Genomic DNA, 20,469 nt, shown 5'->3' on the forward strand with positions numbered 1-20,469 from the left:
AATTTAAGTTGGGGTGACCAAAGTATCTTTGAAACGGCTGTGATCTCTTTTAAAAAAATTATACGTTTCAAAGTTTATAAGATACATCTTTCTAAATAGAATTTAGAAAACAAAATTTACAATATTTAAAAAAAATTACAAGTATATTTTATAAGTTTTATATTTTTTTATTTAAAGGGAATTTATCGGTGAGGGTCACTTAATAACTAAGAATTCCAAATAATAAAATGTAATGTATTTTGTGCGAACAAAACAAGTTATCATTCTTCCAACAAGAAACATATTTGATTTCATTGTGACACGTTTCCTTCCCAAAGAATACTTATAAATTGTCATTTTCCCAAGCTCTTTCCTATATAAACAAACACCTTCTTCCCTTTTCACTATACAACCAAATAAGCTCCTTTTCCCTGTAAATAATCTTCTCGGGCTGTTGAAATCTAAACATCAGCACTAAAATGGCAAAAATGCTCGCTTTCGTCGTGTTCTTACTCTTCCTTCAAGGAACTCTTGGTACTAATTCTAGTCCCTATGTTTCATTATGCGGTTATTTTCTACAACAACATCACGATATGATACAACGTATATAATTTTCTGTAAATATGTGTGTGCAGGGGAATTAGTTTGCGAACAATTGCCGGTTGGAGAGTGCTCATTCTCAGTCGCCTTCTCAGGCTACCGTTGCTTGCTCGAGACATTCGAGTCAACTGATGGGGCTGTGGCATACCAATGCAAGACATCACAAGTGATGGCGAATAGAATGGGTGAATACATAGAGAGCGATGAATGTGTGAGAGCGTGTGGAGTTGACAAATCCTCTATCGGCATCTCATCAGATGCTCTCCTTGAGACCCGTTTCACCACTCAGCTATGTTCCCAACAGTGTTACCATAACTGCCCCAATATTATTGATTTATACTACAATTTGGCTTTAGCAGAAGGTGAGAGTTGCTTTTATTTTTAAATTTTATTTGAACTCTTTATTCCTTTGAAACATCACATAAGTTTAAACCCTTCATTTATCTCAATTCATTATCCATGAAAAATAATTAGAAATACAAATGACGAAGATCTAAGAACCGATGCATTACACGAGAAAAAATTTGAAAATATTGAAGCAGAATTTGTTATATAAACTTGTACTACTCCATAATATCATAACATGAATTGAGACATACATCATGTGAAATTATATTGATAAATTCGGTTTATTAATAAAAGTTGCTTCTATGTTTCTTCAACAGGAGTATATTTACCAGATTTATGCAAGGCTCAACAGTTAAATACACGGCGTTCGATGTTCCAACTTTTGAGCTCTGGCGCAGCGACAGCCGCATCTGCTCCCATTTCTTCTGCTTCTGCTCCATCTTCATCTTCTGTTGACTGCGCACCGCCTCCGATGTGATCGTAAAATTTCAGGATTCTTACATACATATATGTTTGTATAGTTATTCTTCAGTGACATTTGTATGTATATAATTTATATGTTATATATCAAATGTGGCCATTGTAAAGATATACATTTAATGCAGTATATGTTCTGTTTTAAAGACTCATGCAATCATTATTTATAAATTAATCAAAAAAACTTGGACAAGATTTTTAGTTTAAGCTCTAACTAGGGATAATAACTAGACAAACTCTCTCATTTTTTTTTTATCGATAAACAAATTTTGAAAATGAGCACCAATATTAACCATTTGTAATTTTGTTGCAACACTTGAAGGAAAATCTTCGATTGATATAATTTTCTCTTTGTTCGTTTTCTTTATAGTCAAATTTCAATTTTAATACAGTAAGTTGAATTGCTTTAAAACTTAGAGTTTATTTGACACAACTTATATGTTAGGTGATATGTCAACATCACCATAATTAGTGGCTGGTGGTAATCGACGAATTTTTTTCTTTTGACGAAGGAAATGCGTTTTCACACGATAATTTGCATTTATAAATATATGAGTTATTCAGCCATTTTAAATCATCCCAAAACAGAAGCAATTTCAAAGCTTCTTAAATAAGAGAAAGCAAAGTGTTGTGAGGTTCTCTTGTGTGAGTTGGAAAAAATATTTTCTCGGTTATACTTGGAGGGTCGAGATTGTGAGATATTAAGTATTTTGTATACACTTGTAATTTTATCTATATAATAAAGATTGGCAGTAGCTCCATGGATGTAGCCTATCTTGGGTGAACCACGTAAATCTTTATATTCTTGTTGATTATTTTATTCCGCATTTTTGGTATTATATTATCATCATGATCGCCATCGTTTCGGTGTAATCACCCAACAACTGGTATGAGAGCCTTGTTGTAAAATTTCTTAAAATTATGAGTATGCTATGTGGTTGCAGCCTTTTCTGATCTTCCACATCAGAAAAGATTTTTTAGATTTTTTGCTAAGGCTATAGAAGCGATGGCCGGATATGATGGATCGGGACCAGGAATCAGCAAGTTTGATGGAACAGATTTTTCGTTCTGGCGGTTACATATTAGAGATTATCTGTGTAGCAAGAAGTTGCATCAACCTCTATCAAGAAAGAAGCCGGAAAATATGGAGGATGATGACTAGGAGCTCCTTGACCGACAGGTGTTAGGTGTAATACGATTGACCATAACGAAGAATGTGGCACATAACATGGCAGAAGCACAAACCACATAAGAGATGACGTCTATTTTATCGGACATGTACGATAAGCTATCAGCAAACAACAAAGTACATCTCATGAAAAATTTATTCAACTTGAAAATGGGAGAAGGTGCTTCGGTGGCTAAACACATCAATGAGTTCAACACGATTGTTTCTCAGCTAACATTGAATGAAATTAATTTTGATGATGAGATTCGTGCACTTATTCTTTTTGCGTCTTTACCAAATGTTTGGGAACCAATGCGGACAGCGGTTAGCAATTCTGTTAGCAAAAGAAAGCTACAATTCAATGATGTTAGAGATAAAATTCTGCCGAAGAAGTTCGCAAGATGGATTCAGATGAAGGGACATCATCGAGATCTGATCTAAATCTCGAGAATAGAGGAAGAGGCAGGAGTGGCGAAATAAGATCTAAAAGATGGCGCGGTAGATCCAAGTCAAGAAATGGAAAAGACAAAAACTCTTTTGAAAAAAATTTGAAGTGCTGGAGCTGTGGTGAAACTGGTCACTTGAAAAGAACTGTAAATCAACAAAGAATAATGCAAATGTTGTTACTGAGGAGATGCATGATGATTTATTACTATCCATGGAAAGCCCGATTGATTCTTGGGTTATGGATTCAGGAGCTTCGTTTCACACCACTGGTAATCGTGATGTATTCGATAATTACATCGCTGGCGATTATGGAAAAGTTTTCCTGACTGATGGAAAACCTTTGGAAATAGTTGATATGGGTGATGTCCGGATGAAGATGTCAAATGGATCTGTTTGGAAAATCAATAAAGTTAGGCATGTACCGAAACTGACAAGAAATCTGATCTCGGTGGGACAGCTCGATGAAGAAGGCCATACTGTGACTTTTGGTGATGGTTCTTGAAAAGTGAACAAAAGAGCCATGATTGTTGCTCGAGAATATGTTGCACGATGATAGAAAACTGGAACACTTTATATGACTTCCAGTTGCAAATATACATTAGCAGCCGTAGATGTTGGAGCTAATTCAAGTCTATGGCATTGTAGGCTTGGGTATATGAGTGAGAAAGGAATGGAGATGCTTGTATCAAACGGGAAGCTATCGGAATTAAAGACCGTTGAACACAAGCTATGTGAAATCTTTATATTTGGAAAGCAGAAAAATGAGAGCTTTTCAAAAAGCGGTAAAGAACCGAAAACAGCAAAGTTGGATCTGGTTCATACTGATGTATGGGGACCATATCCTATGACATCCTTGGAGGCTCAAGATACTATGTCACATTTATCGACGATTCAAGCCGAAAAGTTTTGGTTTAATTTCTTAAAAATAAATATGATGTTTATGAGACCTTTAAAAGATAGAAAGTCATGGTTGAGAATGAGACCAACTTGAAGGTGAAGTTATTACGGTCTGATAATGGTGGTGAATATGAAGATGATGAGTTCAAAAAATATTGTGCACATAACGGTATCAGGATGGAGAAAACCATTCTTGGTACAGCTCAACAGAATGGTGTAGCTGAAAGGATGAATATGACCCTGAATGAACATTCTAGGAGCATGAGATTACATTCTGGATTACCGAAATCATTCTGGGCTGATGTTGTTAACACTACAACATATTTGATCAACAGATGACCTTTTGTACCGCTTAACTGCAGAATACCTGAAGAGGTATGGAGCGGAAAAGAAGTAAACCTTTCTTACTTGAAAGTGTTTGGTTCTCTATCATATGTTCATATTGATTCAGCAAGTAGAACAAAAATTGATCGAAAATCAAACAAGTGTTTCTTTATTAGTTATGGTGATAATGAGTTTGGTTATCGTTTATGGGATGACCAAAACTGGAAAATCATTCGGATTAGAGATGTAATCTTCAATGAGCAAGTTCTTTACAAGGACAAGTCAAACATTAGAACTGAAGATGGAAGTTCTGAAGTCAAGAATAAAGATTAAGTGTCATTGATAGATATTACTGTGGATGAATGAAAAGCAATAACCAGGAATATGAAGAAGCAACTACACAAAATTATGATCCCCAAACTCCGGTGATTGAACTCAGAAGATCAGTAAGAGCAATTAGACCACCTGATAGATACTCCCCTGCATTTCACTATATTTTGCTGACAGACAAAGGTGAATTAGAGACCTATGAAGAGGCAATGCAAAATAATGATTCAACCAAGTGGGAGCTAGCCATGGAAGATGAGATGGATTCACAGTCATCCAATCTGACGTGAGAGCTGACAGAACTTCCGCAAGGCAAAAAAGCATTACATAAGAAGTGGGTGTACCGGTTAAAAGAAGAACATGATGGAAGCAAGAGGTACAAGGGAAGACTTTTTGTAAAATGTTTTCAACAAGAAGAAGGCTTCCTCTCCGGTGGTTAAGTTAACCAATATCAAGACCGTACTCGGAATAGTGGCAAAAGAAGATTTACATCTAGAATGGTTAGATGTAAGACGACGTTTCTTCATGGTGACCTAGATGAAGAAATTTATATGAAGCAGCTACAGGATTTTGAAGTACGGGGAAAAGAGAAAATAGTGTGCAAACTTCAGAAAAACTTGTATGGTCTCAAACAAGCTCCAAGATAGTGGTACAAGAAATTTGATGGATTCATGATTAATAATGGTTTCTTGAGGTTTCAGGTTGATCACTGTTGTTATGTGAAGAAGTATGATGGTTATTATATCATTCTACTACTATATGTAGATGATATGTTTATGGTAGAAGCTTATCCGGAGGAGATTGATAAACTCTAGAAAGAGTTATCAAAATAATTTGATATGAAGGATTTGGGTGCTGCAAAGCAAATTCTTGGAATGAGAATCTTAAGAGACCGGGTGAACGAAATCTTGAAGTTATCTCAAGAAGAGTACGTGAAAAAGGTGGTTAGCAGATTTGATATGGATGAAGCTAAACATGTGAGTACTCCTTTGGCTGGTCATTTTAAACTAACCAAAGCACAATCACTTTCGACGAGGCAGGAGCATGTTGATATGAACAAGGTTCCTTATGATTCTGTTGTCGGAATCCTCATATATGCAATGGTGTGCACTAGACCAGACAAAGCACATGCAGTGGGAGTTGTGAGCAGGTTTATGAGCAATCTAGGAAAACAGCACTGGGAAGCAGTTAAATGGATTTTGAGGTACTTGAAAGGTACTGCTAGTTTTTCTTTATGCTTCAGAAGGTCAAATTTGAGCTTACAAGGTTTTGTCGATGCCGACGTGGGTGGTGACCTATATGGCAGAAAATGTACCGCCGGATATGTGTTCACATTAGGTGGTACGACAGTAAGCTGGGTATCTAAGTTGCAAAAGATAGTTGCAATAAAAAGTACTGCTAGTTTCTCTTTATGCTTCAGAAGGTCAATTTTTTTTTACATCTACTTTACGTGAATAAATTAATAAATATTATTGAATACATTTTTTTAGATTTTCCAAAATATAAGCATATTTCTAAATTATAAATATGAAATAGTTTTATTTTTTCAATATAGGTTTAATGTGTATGATAAAGCTCTAAAAGTTTATAGGGAGGTGAATAAACTTTTGAAACTTTTTTCGAAATATTTGTGCATGAGATGATTCTCAAATCGTACTCGACAGTTGTTAACTATAAAAGTCATTTTTTCGATCGGACATATGCGGTTGAACCTCTTTTCAATTTTTTTTAAAGTGGAGAAAGATCCATCTAGATTTGGATCAAATAACTAAGCTTTTAGCAGCACAAATTGGAAATAATAAATGCAGAAAAATAAGAAACACAAGAGATTTTATGGAAATTCAAAGAATTAATTCTTCTACGTCTCGTCTTCTTTCACTCATGAAGAATTCGCTAAAAGACACTGTTTAAAAAATAACTTATAGAAACTTACATTAATTTAGAACTTAACAATTGACTAAATTTAAAGTCAAAGTACAACTCAAACAAAATACAACAACTATAAAAATATGTGAATCATTCGATTCAACAGTTCAACAAAATATATGACTATGATAATCATGATAAAATTTTTCCTCAATAATTCAATCATTTTTCCAAAACTCATAGTAAATCCAATCATTTTTCCAAAACTCATAGTTATTCCAGCATGACTTTATTTCAACTCGAAAATTCACTAAATAAGTTATGATAATCATGATAACATTTTAGCTGTGAAAACCCGAAATCTTGCAACGGGAAGACATGTATATGTCATAGGAATTTTCAGCACATTTTTTTTATTCGAAAAAAAGGTGAGATAAATGACAATGAATGGAGTGACCCTTTACCTTACTCTTGGAGGCCTATAAATAGAAGCTTTGGTTTAGGTGTAAAACCAACACCAAAAATCATCCCAAATCATTCATAAATTTCAACGACTTCAAGCAAATAGGAGAGGCTGCATTCGGCTATTGTAATGATGCCCAAGTGCTGCCCAAATCGTGACCGAGGTGCTGCCCAAGTTCACCCGAATTACTGCCCTTGTTCGACCCAAGTTTTATCCAAGTATTGGTTAAGTTCGAATCGTACATTTGAACCAAGAGTAAGTGGGTTTTTGCTATATATATTTTTCGTAATTGGGTTTTGATATATATATATATATACATATATATATATATGTATATATAATCTCAAAATTAACTGAAATATCCCTTTTCTAAAAGTGTAAATCCTGTTACAACAAAAAATAAAACACAAGAATGGCAAACAATTACTGATACTAGGATAATCCAATCTAATCATCCTCTTTTACATGGAATTAAAAAAATATATACAAAATCAACAAATAGAAGCTATTCCAATAAAAAAATCCAATAGAAAATGATAAGGTTAACATAAAAAATATTATAACATAAAATAATTTCACAAATGTTAATTTAAATACCATAGGAAAACAATTAGATAAATTAGAAAAACATTTACAAAAACAACCAATAATAAACCCTGAAAACATTGATACTAAACTTAAAAATCTCGTTTTTAAGCCTTACCAAATATCTAAACCTAGTGTAAAAAATATTCAAGATAATAAGTCTGAATTTATAAAAAAACATTCAAGATCAATTAAGTAGAATAATGACAACAACTAGTAGTTCTAATCGATCGGCCCCCACTTACTGAGTGTTTCCCCAAACACTCACCCCTTACTCTACTCTCTTCAGATAAGAATGAAGATCAAGTGAACGAAGATGAATAAGACATGTTTTGGGGTTGGTGATGAAGTTTTGAGACATAAAGATTGCTCACTTATGTTCTTCATAAGTTTTTGTAGGACCGAGTGCTTACCGCTTTACCAAAAGATATAGTTGATGGTAATGGTGCAACTTAAATCTTTTAAACCGCACATCAGTTCAAGCACCACGGTTCGATTTCTCTACCAAGCAGGGAAAATTATTGCACCCAACAATTTTCCTCCCAATAATTGCACTACTTGCAATCAATGTGAATCGAACCCGTGACCTTGGCTCTGATACCAATTGATGGATCGTGTGCTCGGCACCTTAGGAGTTCTTCCAACACAATAAATCAAGTAGCTGCAATAGCTCGTGTTCTAAGAATGTATACATCGATGAATTAGATCAAGTTTTGTATTAAACCAAGCAGAAAACACTTGAAATAATCCTTCGTTAAGAAAACTGATATGTTTTATATACTGTGCAACTGAAGAACTGAAGTTACGGGAAAATCAGTTAGAGCTTATATCAGTTCAGTTATGGACAAAACTGAACTGATCAAATCAGTTAAGAACAAAACAAGCAGTTAAACAGTTAAAAGACACAGGATATTTTTATGGATGTTCGGAGACTTCAACTACTTCTACGTCACCCCTTCTACCTCAATGGGTATGATACACTAGAAGACTTAGATTTATACAACACCTTGTACAAATCCTACACAGCTTAGGACTTACCCACTGCCTAACTGAACTCCTAGTCTAGACTGAAGGCAGCACCTTCCAGCCAACACTTGTTTAACAATGAATCTCATGGAGAGTTCGATCCTGGCTCAGGATGAACACTGGCGGCATGCTTAACACATGCAAGTCGGACGGGAAGTGGTGGTTCCAGTGGCGGACGGGTGAGTAACGCGTAAGAACCTGCCCTTGGGAGGGGAACAACAGCTGGAAACGACTGCTAATACCCCGTAGGCTGAGGAGCAAAAGGAGGAATCCGTCTTTGTGTCAAAGACTACATATACAAGTTTATTGTCTTTGTACAAGACTGTAATTTGGGTGGTGGTGTGTGCGTGTGTGTGAGAACTGAACAATGAACACTAAACCAAAAAGTGTTCTCACACACTGAGGGAAATAAGCTTCTAATCTTAGCTGATATAACTTTGAAGTGTTCCCTCACAACTGGGCGTAATGCTTCTTGTAAGCTGATATGCAATATGCGTGCCCTCTATTTTTTTCTTGTGTTCTCTCTTCTAGCCACACTGTGTATGTTTCGTTGTTACTGAGTCTTCACTGATCTTCTAATTATAGGCGTGAAGCTTGATCGTACAGTGAGACTCAATTATTGTATCCGTTGCATTTTGAATTTGTTCTTTGGAATCCATTCCGGAACTTTTGGCTTTAAGCTTCTGATGCAACGTTCATGAATGTACTGTGATAGTACAATTGCTTTTGTACTTTTGCGCACAGCTGTAATCCATTAAGTAAGCTTGTCTTGATCTGCAACTTATTGCTCCTAACTGAAGTTCTGAACTGGTCTTGTTGCGGTGAGGTGAGATCAGTTGGTTCTTCAGCTTAACTGATTTCACTGATTCAGTTGAACTGGTCAGTTGGACTCTTGATCAGTTGAACTGTTTTTACGATTCATCAGTTTATCTGTTCAGTTCGTGAGATCAGTTAGCGATTTCATTTAGCATCTCGATCGCTTCAGTTTCGACTATTTCAGCTGCTGCGCACTAAAGGTAGATTATTAGAAACAAAATAACAAGTTTTGTTAACATCAAAATTAAGCAAAGATTGTGAACTTGAAAAGTTCCAACAATATTGACGGATCGTGTGCTCGGAACCTTAGGGGTGATTTCAACACAATAAATCAATGAGCTGCAATAGCACGTCTTCTAAAAATGTATACATCGATGAATTAGATCAAGTTTGGTATTAAACCAAGCGGAAAACCCTTGAAATAATCCTTCGTTAAGAAAACTGATATGTTTTATATACTGTGCAACTGAAGAACTGAATTTACGGGAAAATCAGTTAGAGCTTATATCAGTTCAGTTACGGATAAAACTGAACTGATATCAACTGAACTGATCAAATCAATTAATAACAAAACAAGCAGTTAAATAGTTAAAAGACATATCAGTTTTCTTAACGAAGGATTATTTCAAGTGTTTTTCGCTTGGTTTAATACCAAACTTGATCTAATTCATCGATGTATACATTCTTAGAACACGAGCTGTTGCAGCTCATTGATGTATTGTGTTGAAAGCACCCCTAAGGTGCCGAGCACACGATCCGTCAATTGGTATCAGAGCAAGGTGTTCTAAGAAGGACATTTGAAAAATGATATCTTAAAATGTATTTTAAGATGGTATTTAAAATGGTTTTCAAAACCCTTTTAAAAATTTTATATATCATGCGTTTATTGAAGAAGAGTGGATTAGCTCTACAAGTAAAATCGTAGCCACTTCACTCGACTCCGCAATTTTGCTGTTTGAGCAGCTTGCAGGGTTTTGAGTTCAATTGACAGCAGTTCAGCAAAACTGATCTGTAGACAAGACTTCAGTTGCCAATCTAGCAGTCCAAATGATCTGCAGACGAAACCCAACTACCAGCTGAAGCTGATGAGTTAAGTAGAGCTTAATCATCAGAAGTGCCGCTGTTTCATTGCCATATCAGATCAGAAGAGATGATCAATGCGGTTCTGCAATCAGTTGAGTCCAGTTTGCATCAACTAGACCAGTTGGCCAGCACAGAAGTCAAGTTCAAAGCAGCTAGCTGTTCATCTGGCAAAGAAATTCGAAACTATGCAGTGTGTCAAGCATTCAAGGTGACCAATAGTTGGTACATTTTATTCTACTATGTGTAAACTGATTGATAACTGATGTTGTTTAAAATTCAGCTATGTGTAATAGCATTTTTCCCTTACATAACTGATGCGCTTAATTATAATACAAAGGAAGTTTATTTGATTAAATAAACATCGAGTTATCCAGTTAGTTTAAATATAACCGAACTGATATTTCCAGTTTTTGTGTAACCTTAACTGCTTGAATGATAATTGCTGTTGAAAATATTTCAAAATCACGTAACTGATTATATTTTTAAAGGGGAGTTTTTATTTCAATCCTTGAGGGGGAGTTTTCTTTTCCCTCGAACTAAAAAATGCTTTTAAAATGTTTTCAACCTGTTTTTAAATTCAGCTTTTGAGGGGGAGTTTTTTAAAAACTGATTTTAATTATGTCATCCCTCAAACTGAAATTTCTTTTATTTATTTTAAGTTTTTATCGCTTTAAGTGTTCAAGTTTTGTGAGCATCAAAAATGGGGAGATTGTTGGAACTTTTCAAGTTCGCAATCTTTGCTTAATTTTGATGTTAACAAAACTTGTTATTTTGTTTCTAATAATCTACCTTTAGTGCGCAGCAGCTGAAATAGTCGAAACTGAAGCGATCGAGGTGCTAACTGAAATCGCTAACTGATCGCACGAACTGACCAGCTAAACTGATGAATCATAAGAGCAGTTCAACTGATAAAGAGTCCAATTGACTAGTTCAACTGAATCAGTGAAATGAGTTAAGCTGAAGAACCAACTGATTTCACCTCACCACAACAAGACCAGTTCAGAACTTTAGTTAGGAGCAATCAGTTGCAGATCACGACAAGCTTACTTAATGGATTACAGCTGTGCGCAAAGGTACATAAGCAATTGTACTATCACAGTACAATCATGAACATTGCATCAGAAGCTTAAAGCCAAAAGTTCCGGAATGGATTCCAAAGAAAAAATTCAAAATGCAACGGATACAATAATTGAGTCTCACTGTACGATCAAGCTTCGCGCCTATAAATAGAAGATCAGTGAAGACTCAGTAAAAACGAAACATACACAGTGTGGCTAGAAGAGAGAACACAAGAAAAGAAGAGAGGGCACGTATATTGAATATCAGCTTACAAGAAGCATTATGTCCAGTTGTGAGGGAACACTTCAAAGTTATATCTGGTAGATTAGAAGCTTATTTCCCTCAGTGTGTGAGAACACTTTTTGGTTTAGTGTTCATTGTTTAGTTCTCACACACATGCACACACCACCACCCAAATTACAGTCTTGCACAAAGACAATAAACTTGTGTATGTAGTCTTTGACACACAGACGTTAAACAAGTGTTGGCTGGGAGGTGCTGCCTCCAGTCTAGACTAGGAGTTCAGTTAGGCAGTGGGTAAGTCCTAAGCTGTGTAGGATTTGTACAAGGTGTTGTATAAATCTAAGTCTTCTAGTGTATCCTACCCGTGGAGGTAGAAAGGTTGACGTAGGAGCAGTTGAAGTCTCCGAACATCCATAATCATATCATGTGTCTTTTAACTGTTTAACTGCTTGTTTTGTTCTTAACTAATTTGATCAGTTCAGTTGATATCAGTTCAGTTTTGTTCATAACTGAACTGGTATAAGCTCTAACTGATTTTCCCGTAAATTCAGTTCTTCAGTTGCACAGTATATAAAACATATCAGTTTTCTTAACGAAGGATTATTTCAAGTGTTTTCCGTTTGGTTTAATACCAAACTTGATCTAATTCATCGATGTGTACATTCTTAGAACACGAGCTATTGCAGCTCGTTGATTTATTGTGTTGAAAGCACCCCTAAGGTGCCGAGCACACGATCCGTCAGTTTTGATTCAAGTTGTACAACGCTTCTGCACATTTTTTTCGTTTTGGAATTTATCGCTATTAGAAAAAATTATTTTGAGTTAATTATGAAATAGACTTGTTTTTATTTATACTGAACTACGAGGCTTGTTGTTGTGCAATTATGTGATCGTTGAGCAATACCAGTGTCGACTAACCCCAGTCCTGGGGCATGACATTTTAGTGATATCTGAGCCGTCAGGTTCATAATCCGGCTTGGGTTTTTGATAGAAAAAATTTGACAAAGTTAGATTTTGGCAAAAAACTTAGTCATTCATATCCACCCCAATCTTAGATTCGGAACTCGTGACTTCCCATAGGAAACTAAAGAATTCGATTCCATTAATTATTCTGAACTGCTCTCGACATATACTCTTCAAACCATATGTCAATTCTCGAATTTTCCATCTTTGAGAAAATATTCAGAGAAACCCTTTCTGAATCAAATCTCGAATGAGATGATTCTTAAATTTACTGTTTGATATTTATTCATGACCATATCATTTTGTAATCATTCCATTGTTTTTCAGGAAATGGCTTCTTACGCCACTCGTAACTGAGCTCAGTTTTTGCGATTTTTGGAAATTCTCATAAAACTTATTACTTCGCGTAGGAAACTCGAAATCCAATTCTACCAATTGTTACTTAATCCTCATGAATTATTTTTAATTCATATGAAAATATTTTGACTTTTCTTTTTTAATATTCCATTGACGCTACACTGAAAATTTGTTATCCATATGTATAGGCATGCTAAAAAAAAAGATTTCTCGGTCTTTGATGGGGAAGTAGAATTTAGTTTGAGAAATACAAATTTGGGAATTAGTGTTTATATGACTCGGTCGATTGGAATTTCAACCTTCTAAGAGATTATTATGGAGATTTAAGTTAGTTTGACACTATTTGGTCGTAATTTGACTTATGAGAGTTTGATATTAATGCAAGCGCTTGGATAAAAAAATAGTAGCAATGATAATAAAAAAATAATAATAATGATCGAAACCAAGTGTTTACATCACATGTTCGAAAAAAAAACTAAGATGTTATTCTTGGGATTTATATGAAAGCAATTTTCGGAATAGTCTTTATATTAAATGGTAAATAGAGAATTTGTGATTGATATTTTTTTGGATTTAAGTTAGATTAATTTTGGTACTAGTGTCTGTATTAAATCATCGGCAGAAATTTTTAAGTCCTGATTTTTCGAGTTTAATTTAGATTGATATTTAAGTAAGAAGGTGATACTCATGACTAAATTTTCAATAGAGTTAATAAATTATATTTAGGATTTTAAGCAAATATATACACATATAAATATATGTTCTTGACTTGAAAATATTTGTTCTTGATTTGAGACGCCATTCTCGAGTCTATTTTTAATGTCAAATAATAAATTTTCATTTTTTTAAATATGGTCTTAAACTATTACTAATTTCTTGTTTAATAAAATTAATGGCAATCAAATAATTTAATGTACATAATAATACATAAATGTAATTGATCGGAAGTTTCACCTTTTGCCTTCAATCTCTAATTTAATTTGTTGCCGATCGTTTCACACAATCTTATCTATATAAATTCTTCTTGAACAAAGGAACAATTCACATCTCTTTCTTTGTCTTCATTCGAAAGATGCCAATTATATATTAATAACTAAATATAATACATTTCTTGGGTGGATTATATATTGTGTCTCTTCTCTTGAATTTTATTTATTCATCTACTTGTTCCCATACAATCATGCCCATATTTTAGAATTTTCATATATTGTTCGAAAATTCTTCATTCAATGATGCTTCTTTTAATCAAGTATCATCATTTACCTACCTTCAATTTTTGCAATGTCATTATCGATCTATACATTTTAAAAGCTACCTTAAAAACTATAATTTAGCCTCCACATTCACACATATTTTTTTTTAAATTTTGAATCCACCTTAGCCATATTTTCGAAAATTCCATCTCATAATTGACATGTGATTAAGGGCTTCTTATTTTAAATTTAAATGCATTCATTGACCCAAAATTTAGCACTCAATTAAGTACTAATTATAACAATTAAAATTGAATTAATGCCTTAAAAGGGTTACTGATCGAGAAAAACTTTCACTGTAAAATCTTTTGTAAAAATTAATAATATCCAAGCTCGAAATAAATACAAGTGCACGATGTCAAGTAATAATATAGTGTACGTGAGTACGAGTATCGTTCTTCTGGAGACTGTATTTCGGAATTATTATTCCCAATTATTAAACCTTTAGCAACGATAATTCGGATGATTGTTTACTACTACGATGATTAAATAAAAGCTCAACGAAATGATTCACAAATTAAATGATGCAATGAATAAGCTAAAATGATTGATTAAAGATTCAATGAGAAATGAATTTGTTGGAAATCGCGGTTCACCTACCCCTTGCTAATTTACTTAATTCGTTCGACAATAATCTACGCTTTCGACTAGATTTCCTATCCAATTGAACACTCCATCTCCAGATATACCGAACTAATTCAACTTAGTGAAGTAATTAAATCTCTTTAATTATTTATCAAAGGTGAATTGCATGTCGTTATATGAAATCCCCTAGCTTTCAACCTACTGGACTATGACTATCGACATGTATCTGACTTAATATTTCTATGTAAATTGTAAATCCACGGATTATGCTACTCGTTCCTATCACGGGCTATTCTCTCGAACTCACTCGTAATATGAAGTTGTTATTAAAGTTAGCTACGCTTCAACAACGCAATGAAAATAATAGCACAATCAAGAATAAATCAAAAATTGAGAGATGAATTAACTAAACTCGGTTTCGGGGCAGGATCCCCTTAAATCCAAACAAATAATGAAAATTAGCTACTAGAATTCATGATAAAACTAAGCTAAACAATATTCAAACAAGAAGAATTAAACTATAAATACTAGACGTGAAGAAAACGCGAAGAAAATGGCCCGAAAATCTTGAAATCTTCAGCTCCAAGCTTTCTCCAAGCCTTTTCTCTCTTCCCAACTTTGTGGTTGCTAAAAAGTGTGTTAATTTTCGTCCCTTAGGGTTCTTTTTGCAGACACCACTTGGAAACATCCCGCGGAAGGCAAGAAATCATCCTCAAAATCTTTTCCAAATTGAGTACCGCTTGGGTGGTAAGATTCTACACCCCGAGCACCGACTAATCTGTAATTTTTCTCGCAATGTGCGGTACTCACGCGCGAGCGGTAAGATTACACCGCCCGAGTGCCGAGTCCTCTGTAATCCAGTCTTCGAAAGGCACATCTCGCGCCCGAGAGGTAAGATTCTACAGCTCGGGCGCCAGCTTTTCTGCCCCATTCCTCTCCTTCTCGCATGGCTTGTGTATTTCTCTCCCGATTTCCGCTCTCCGGCCATTTTACCTGCAAATTCATCAAGTAAGTGTGAGACACTATCATATGCATATGCTAATTCTAAAACGAACAAAATGTATATGAAATGAACGCACACACAATCCAAATACACATGAAACTAATGCAATAAAATACGTAAAAATGACACACATCAACCCCCTCATACTGAACTTTTGCTTGCCCTCAAGAAAAATAGGTCATAGACCACAACTAAACCATAAAATAAGACATAAAATAAAAGTACCAAACAACCAACTCGATGGCGGAACAAAAAATTGGTATCTCATGCATCTGTAGGTTTTTGAATTAAACCTCATTAGTCACGTCACAACATCCATTAACACCCCTTTTCCAGCGCCACATAACATTTTATTTTGAATCGAAATGTGTTTGTGTGTGTTGTGGGTTCTACTAATTTGTGCTTCAGATAGTTTTACTCACAAATCATGTGAGTCACCAAATCAACGCAAGTTTTCACTCTTCTGAGTTCCGTTTCTATTCGTGACCGACCAGTAAACACAATGTAGTAGAATTTCATGGTTTCACAACGATATTTAGGGGGTTAATGTCAACATGTGCTCAAGTGGTCCAAAATGATTGGGAGTACACCGATCATTTTCATTATGCACTTGCCAGAATTTTCATCCGACATTCCTCAACGCCGTACGTCTCCATATTTTCAGCCTAGGGATAGGATTTCATCCCTTTTTAGCTCCCCAACACCTTACATCCCCTTTTGTTTTTCACATTTTTTTGAATAAGTGTATAATTTTCTCATGTGTACTCCCTAGGATCTGAATATAAGGCATGTTCATTTATTTGGCCTAGGGACGAATTTTCAGGTTCTATGCACAATTGAAAAGAAGGTTATTCCAGGTTTACTAAGGTTTTCTACTCGAGTTCATGCTACTGGTTAGTCACTCCTTTCAACAGAGATTCATTCAAGTTCTACTCGCATCTTATGTCTTTCCAGTTTCCCCCACAAATTTTTAAACTCGACTATCATTCACACAACTACCAAAACCCAATATATGTGCATATAAAAGTTCATAGTTCATGCTAAAGGGGTATTAATAACGAGTGACAAGACTAAGAAACATGTAATTCATCAAGCCCAAAATCATCATCGACTACCAACCTACTTGTTTCACTATCAATTGACAACACATGCAATACACAAACGATCTCTGACCCCCTCATACTAAGTGTGTGCAAAGTCCTCATTGCACAAAAGACTAAAACACATTAACGACTCACGGATGCATAACACAGAAACAAATGCAATATAAATGACAGAATGAAACAACAATGATAAGCAAAAAAATAATGCAGCAGAAAATAAAAACGAAAATAAGGGGAAACAATGAACTCCCCTTATCAATGCTCGTCCTCGTCGTGTTCCGGCGGTGGTATTCCAGGTGCATCCCGTTCTGCTGATAGTCATACTGAAAGTGGAGTTGGGGAATAATAAACCAAAAACATAAGTCTATCTGAAAAACTCAATTCACTAAATGGATAAATAAATAAAAATGATTAGGAAGGGAAATAAATTAGTTATCAGTTTATAGTCGAGAGCTAGACTGTAGGTTCCCCTAAGTTCGGGTTGTTTTGGAATCGAGCAACTCCAATTTGTTGCTCCACTGTGATACCCAAATAGTGCTTCAATCAATGAGCATTGACTGTGAACGGCTCATTCCTCCAATCTCTCAAAGTCATGGCTCCCGAGGGGAACACCTTGATAATCATGTATGGGCCAGTCCACCTTGATTTTAGTTTACCAGGAAACAGGCGTAACTTGGAGTTGTACAGCAGCACTGCTTCACCTTATTTGAATTCTTTCGGTATGATGCGCTTGTCGGGTGCTAGCTTTGTACGCTCTAAGTACAAGTACTTCAGGTGTGGAGGCAGTGGTTTGAGCTCACGTTTTGGCGGTTCCTCAATGCTTGACTTCTAAGGGGTCAAGTATCTTCGATCCCCCAGATCCTCCAATTTCATCCTTACTGGCTTCTTCCATGGATGGTTGGCGTTAAAGTATGTCATTCTTTCATATTTTCTTCATCAAGTTCATCCTCTTTCAATTCAGTGGTGAGAATGGCTTCAAATGGATCCTTCATAGCATCCTGTACAAAATGACACAAAAGTGAATCCAAAGAATCAACTACAAAACAATCATTAGTTCGCATTGTGTGCTTAAGAGCGTTAAAACATTAAAAGTGATTTCTTCCTCTCCCACTCTCAATCTCAACTTCTCTTCTTGCACATCAATCACGGCCTTGTGATGAAACTTAAAATTAATAATTTATTATATGTTAAATCCTATATTTTAAAATTTAAGTTTCATTAAAATTATAAAATTATGTTATTTTAGTATTGTGTGTTTATATTTAAATGTCTTACTAAATATGTTTTATTTTCAGGTTTTCTACGTGTTGGTAAAATACTGATAACTCAAGCTAGAAAATTCAAATGGAGGTGATTCAAATATTTTTGAAATCCTTGAGAAATTATCTACAACTGTGCAGAAGACATAATTGCCTAAAAAGTTGGTTAAGAAGATCAAATTGTAAAAATATCAAAAGGAGGACAAATTTACTTTCACCATGATCAGCATATAGTAAAAAAATCATAACTATTTTAATATTTAACCAAATGAGGTGAACCAAGTAGCCAAATTCATCTACAGACAATTTCCCACATGTTTACTGTTTTGAGCTGAGTCAAATTTGGTGATTAAAGTCATGGAGCAAAGCATTGAAAGAAGGGACATGGAATTGAATTTGAAAGAGACAAAGACTACTATTACAACTACATGGCATTAATAAAAAAATTTTACCCTTTCTCTCATTTGGCCTATAAATAGAGGCATTGTGCTAGCTTGAGAATCATTCTATCTCATTGTAAAATATAGTGTGAGTGTGTATAAAAGTTCTAAGTTCCAATATATTTTTCATTTTCCAAATTATGAGTGACGTTTTTAGTGTTGATCAAAATTAAGTTCATGGAAAGCTAAATCTATTATGGCAAGGTGAAGAGGATGAATTCTTGGTGAAGTAAGATTGTTTATATTTTGTATATTCTTTCTTTATTTCTTTTCATTTTGCTAATTTTTTTTATTGTAGGTATAAAAATGAATTATTTGGTGTTATCAATTTACATCAAATGCTTGATACCATTGAAGTGGTTATCTTGAATTTCATGACTATTTTGCAAGACTATAACAGTATATAGTAACTACAATTTGGAATTATGAATTACAAAAATTTACTGAATCTCAATTTTAATTAGATAAATCAAAAGAGTTATGGTTAAAGTTGTTTGAATTGAAATTGTATCAAATTATTTAACGTGTCTAGATTTAACCAAGTAGATGGAGTTAAAAATTTATCTATTATTTTCTATATAATAGATCAAGGATTTTACGGAGCTAAATTTCACTCGTTGAAATAAATTCATAACAAGGTATGTTACTACCGGGTAATATACAACAGGTACCCGTAAAGTTTTATATTTGTTGAATTTTTATTATTTGTCTACATGAATTATTTGTGTATTACATAAACATCGATGCGCGAAAATAAAATATATTTTACACACATGTATTTTATGTATATATATGTAGCATATATGCATGACACGACATTGCATTTCATTTTGAACCTCGATCCTATTGATGACCTTTTTGATATTTTGTGTGTATGATCGAGGTGATATATTTGGGATGATACGGAGCTGCAACTAGCCCGAGAGATGTTGTAGGCTGATAAGGTGCAGTATGTCTGTAGTCCCTGGCGAGCTGACCGGCACACGGTAGTAGACTGGCGGAGGAGTGGTCACTATGACAGTGTAGTCGAGCCTTGCCTATTGCTCGAGCTATTATTACGCTGCATTTACCGATTGTGCAGTTTCCGTTATTCTGTTTACCCTGCATGTGGATTTACCCTTATCATGCATTGCATCCACATATCATTTATTACAGTGCATGTTGTTTTTATTTTGGTTTTAATATACTGGGTTATTACTCACCCCCTCGGGGGCGGTTATCTTCTATGTGTGGTTGGTAATCAGGGAAAGATGGCATACATAGTTCTATTGGGAGATGACTGGTCTCAGGAGAGCTCGTATAGAGTGATGCTCGCAGATGGATTGTTGACATTGGTAGAGGAAGTATTTTATGACTGTCCTGGTTTACTAGTGGAGTTGGGGACAGAGCCTGTGATACCATCCATCGCAGTGAGAGTCACCTGGACTGCATATGTTCCCGTCTGCCTTATGGGATGAGATATATATTGAACTAAGAATATTATCGTCGAACTATAGATAGGCTCGAAGTATTTTGTTATGTAATATTATTCGAACACTAATCTGTAATATGATATGCATCATGATATGCATCTAAACTAATATATGATGATGTATTTTGCTATGACAGAAATTTACAATATATATATAATACTGAGTATCTTTGGAAACAAAACTTTTAATTGAGCTCGCATCGTCGTGTAAAAAAAAATTTCCGCTGTAGAGTTAAAACAGTAATTAAATTAACTAATGAATGATAATTACTGGTGGAAGTCGAGGGACCCACACACATATATATATATATATGTATATATATATAT

At 34.8% G+C, this 20,469-nt stretch overlaps 1 protein-coding gene across 1 annotated transcript; it reads left to right on the forward strand.

The window, feature by feature from the left end:
- The first annotated feature begins 419 nt into the window (after positions 1-419).
- LOC140978895 (uncharacterized) lies at positions 420-1,405 on the forward strand. The gene is made up of 3 exons (XM_073444134.1): positions 420-513; positions 615-941; positions 1,245-1,405. Exons 1-3 carry the CDS (start codon positions 459-461, stop codon positions 1,403-1,405), a joined length of 543 nt encoding a protein of 180 aa, XP_073300235.1. The 5' UTR covers positions 420-458.
- Positions 1,406-20,469: the final 19,064 nt, after the last annotated feature.

This window comes from Primulina huaijiensis, chromosome 6 (assembly GCF_012295235.1).
Source record: "Primulina huaijiensis isolate GDHJ02 chromosome 6, ASM1229523v2, whole genome shotgun sequence".
In the NCBI taxonomy this organism is placed as follows: domain Eukaryota; kingdom Viridiplantae; phylum Streptophyta; class Magnoliopsida; order Lamiales; family Gesneriaceae; genus Primulina; species Primulina huaijiensis.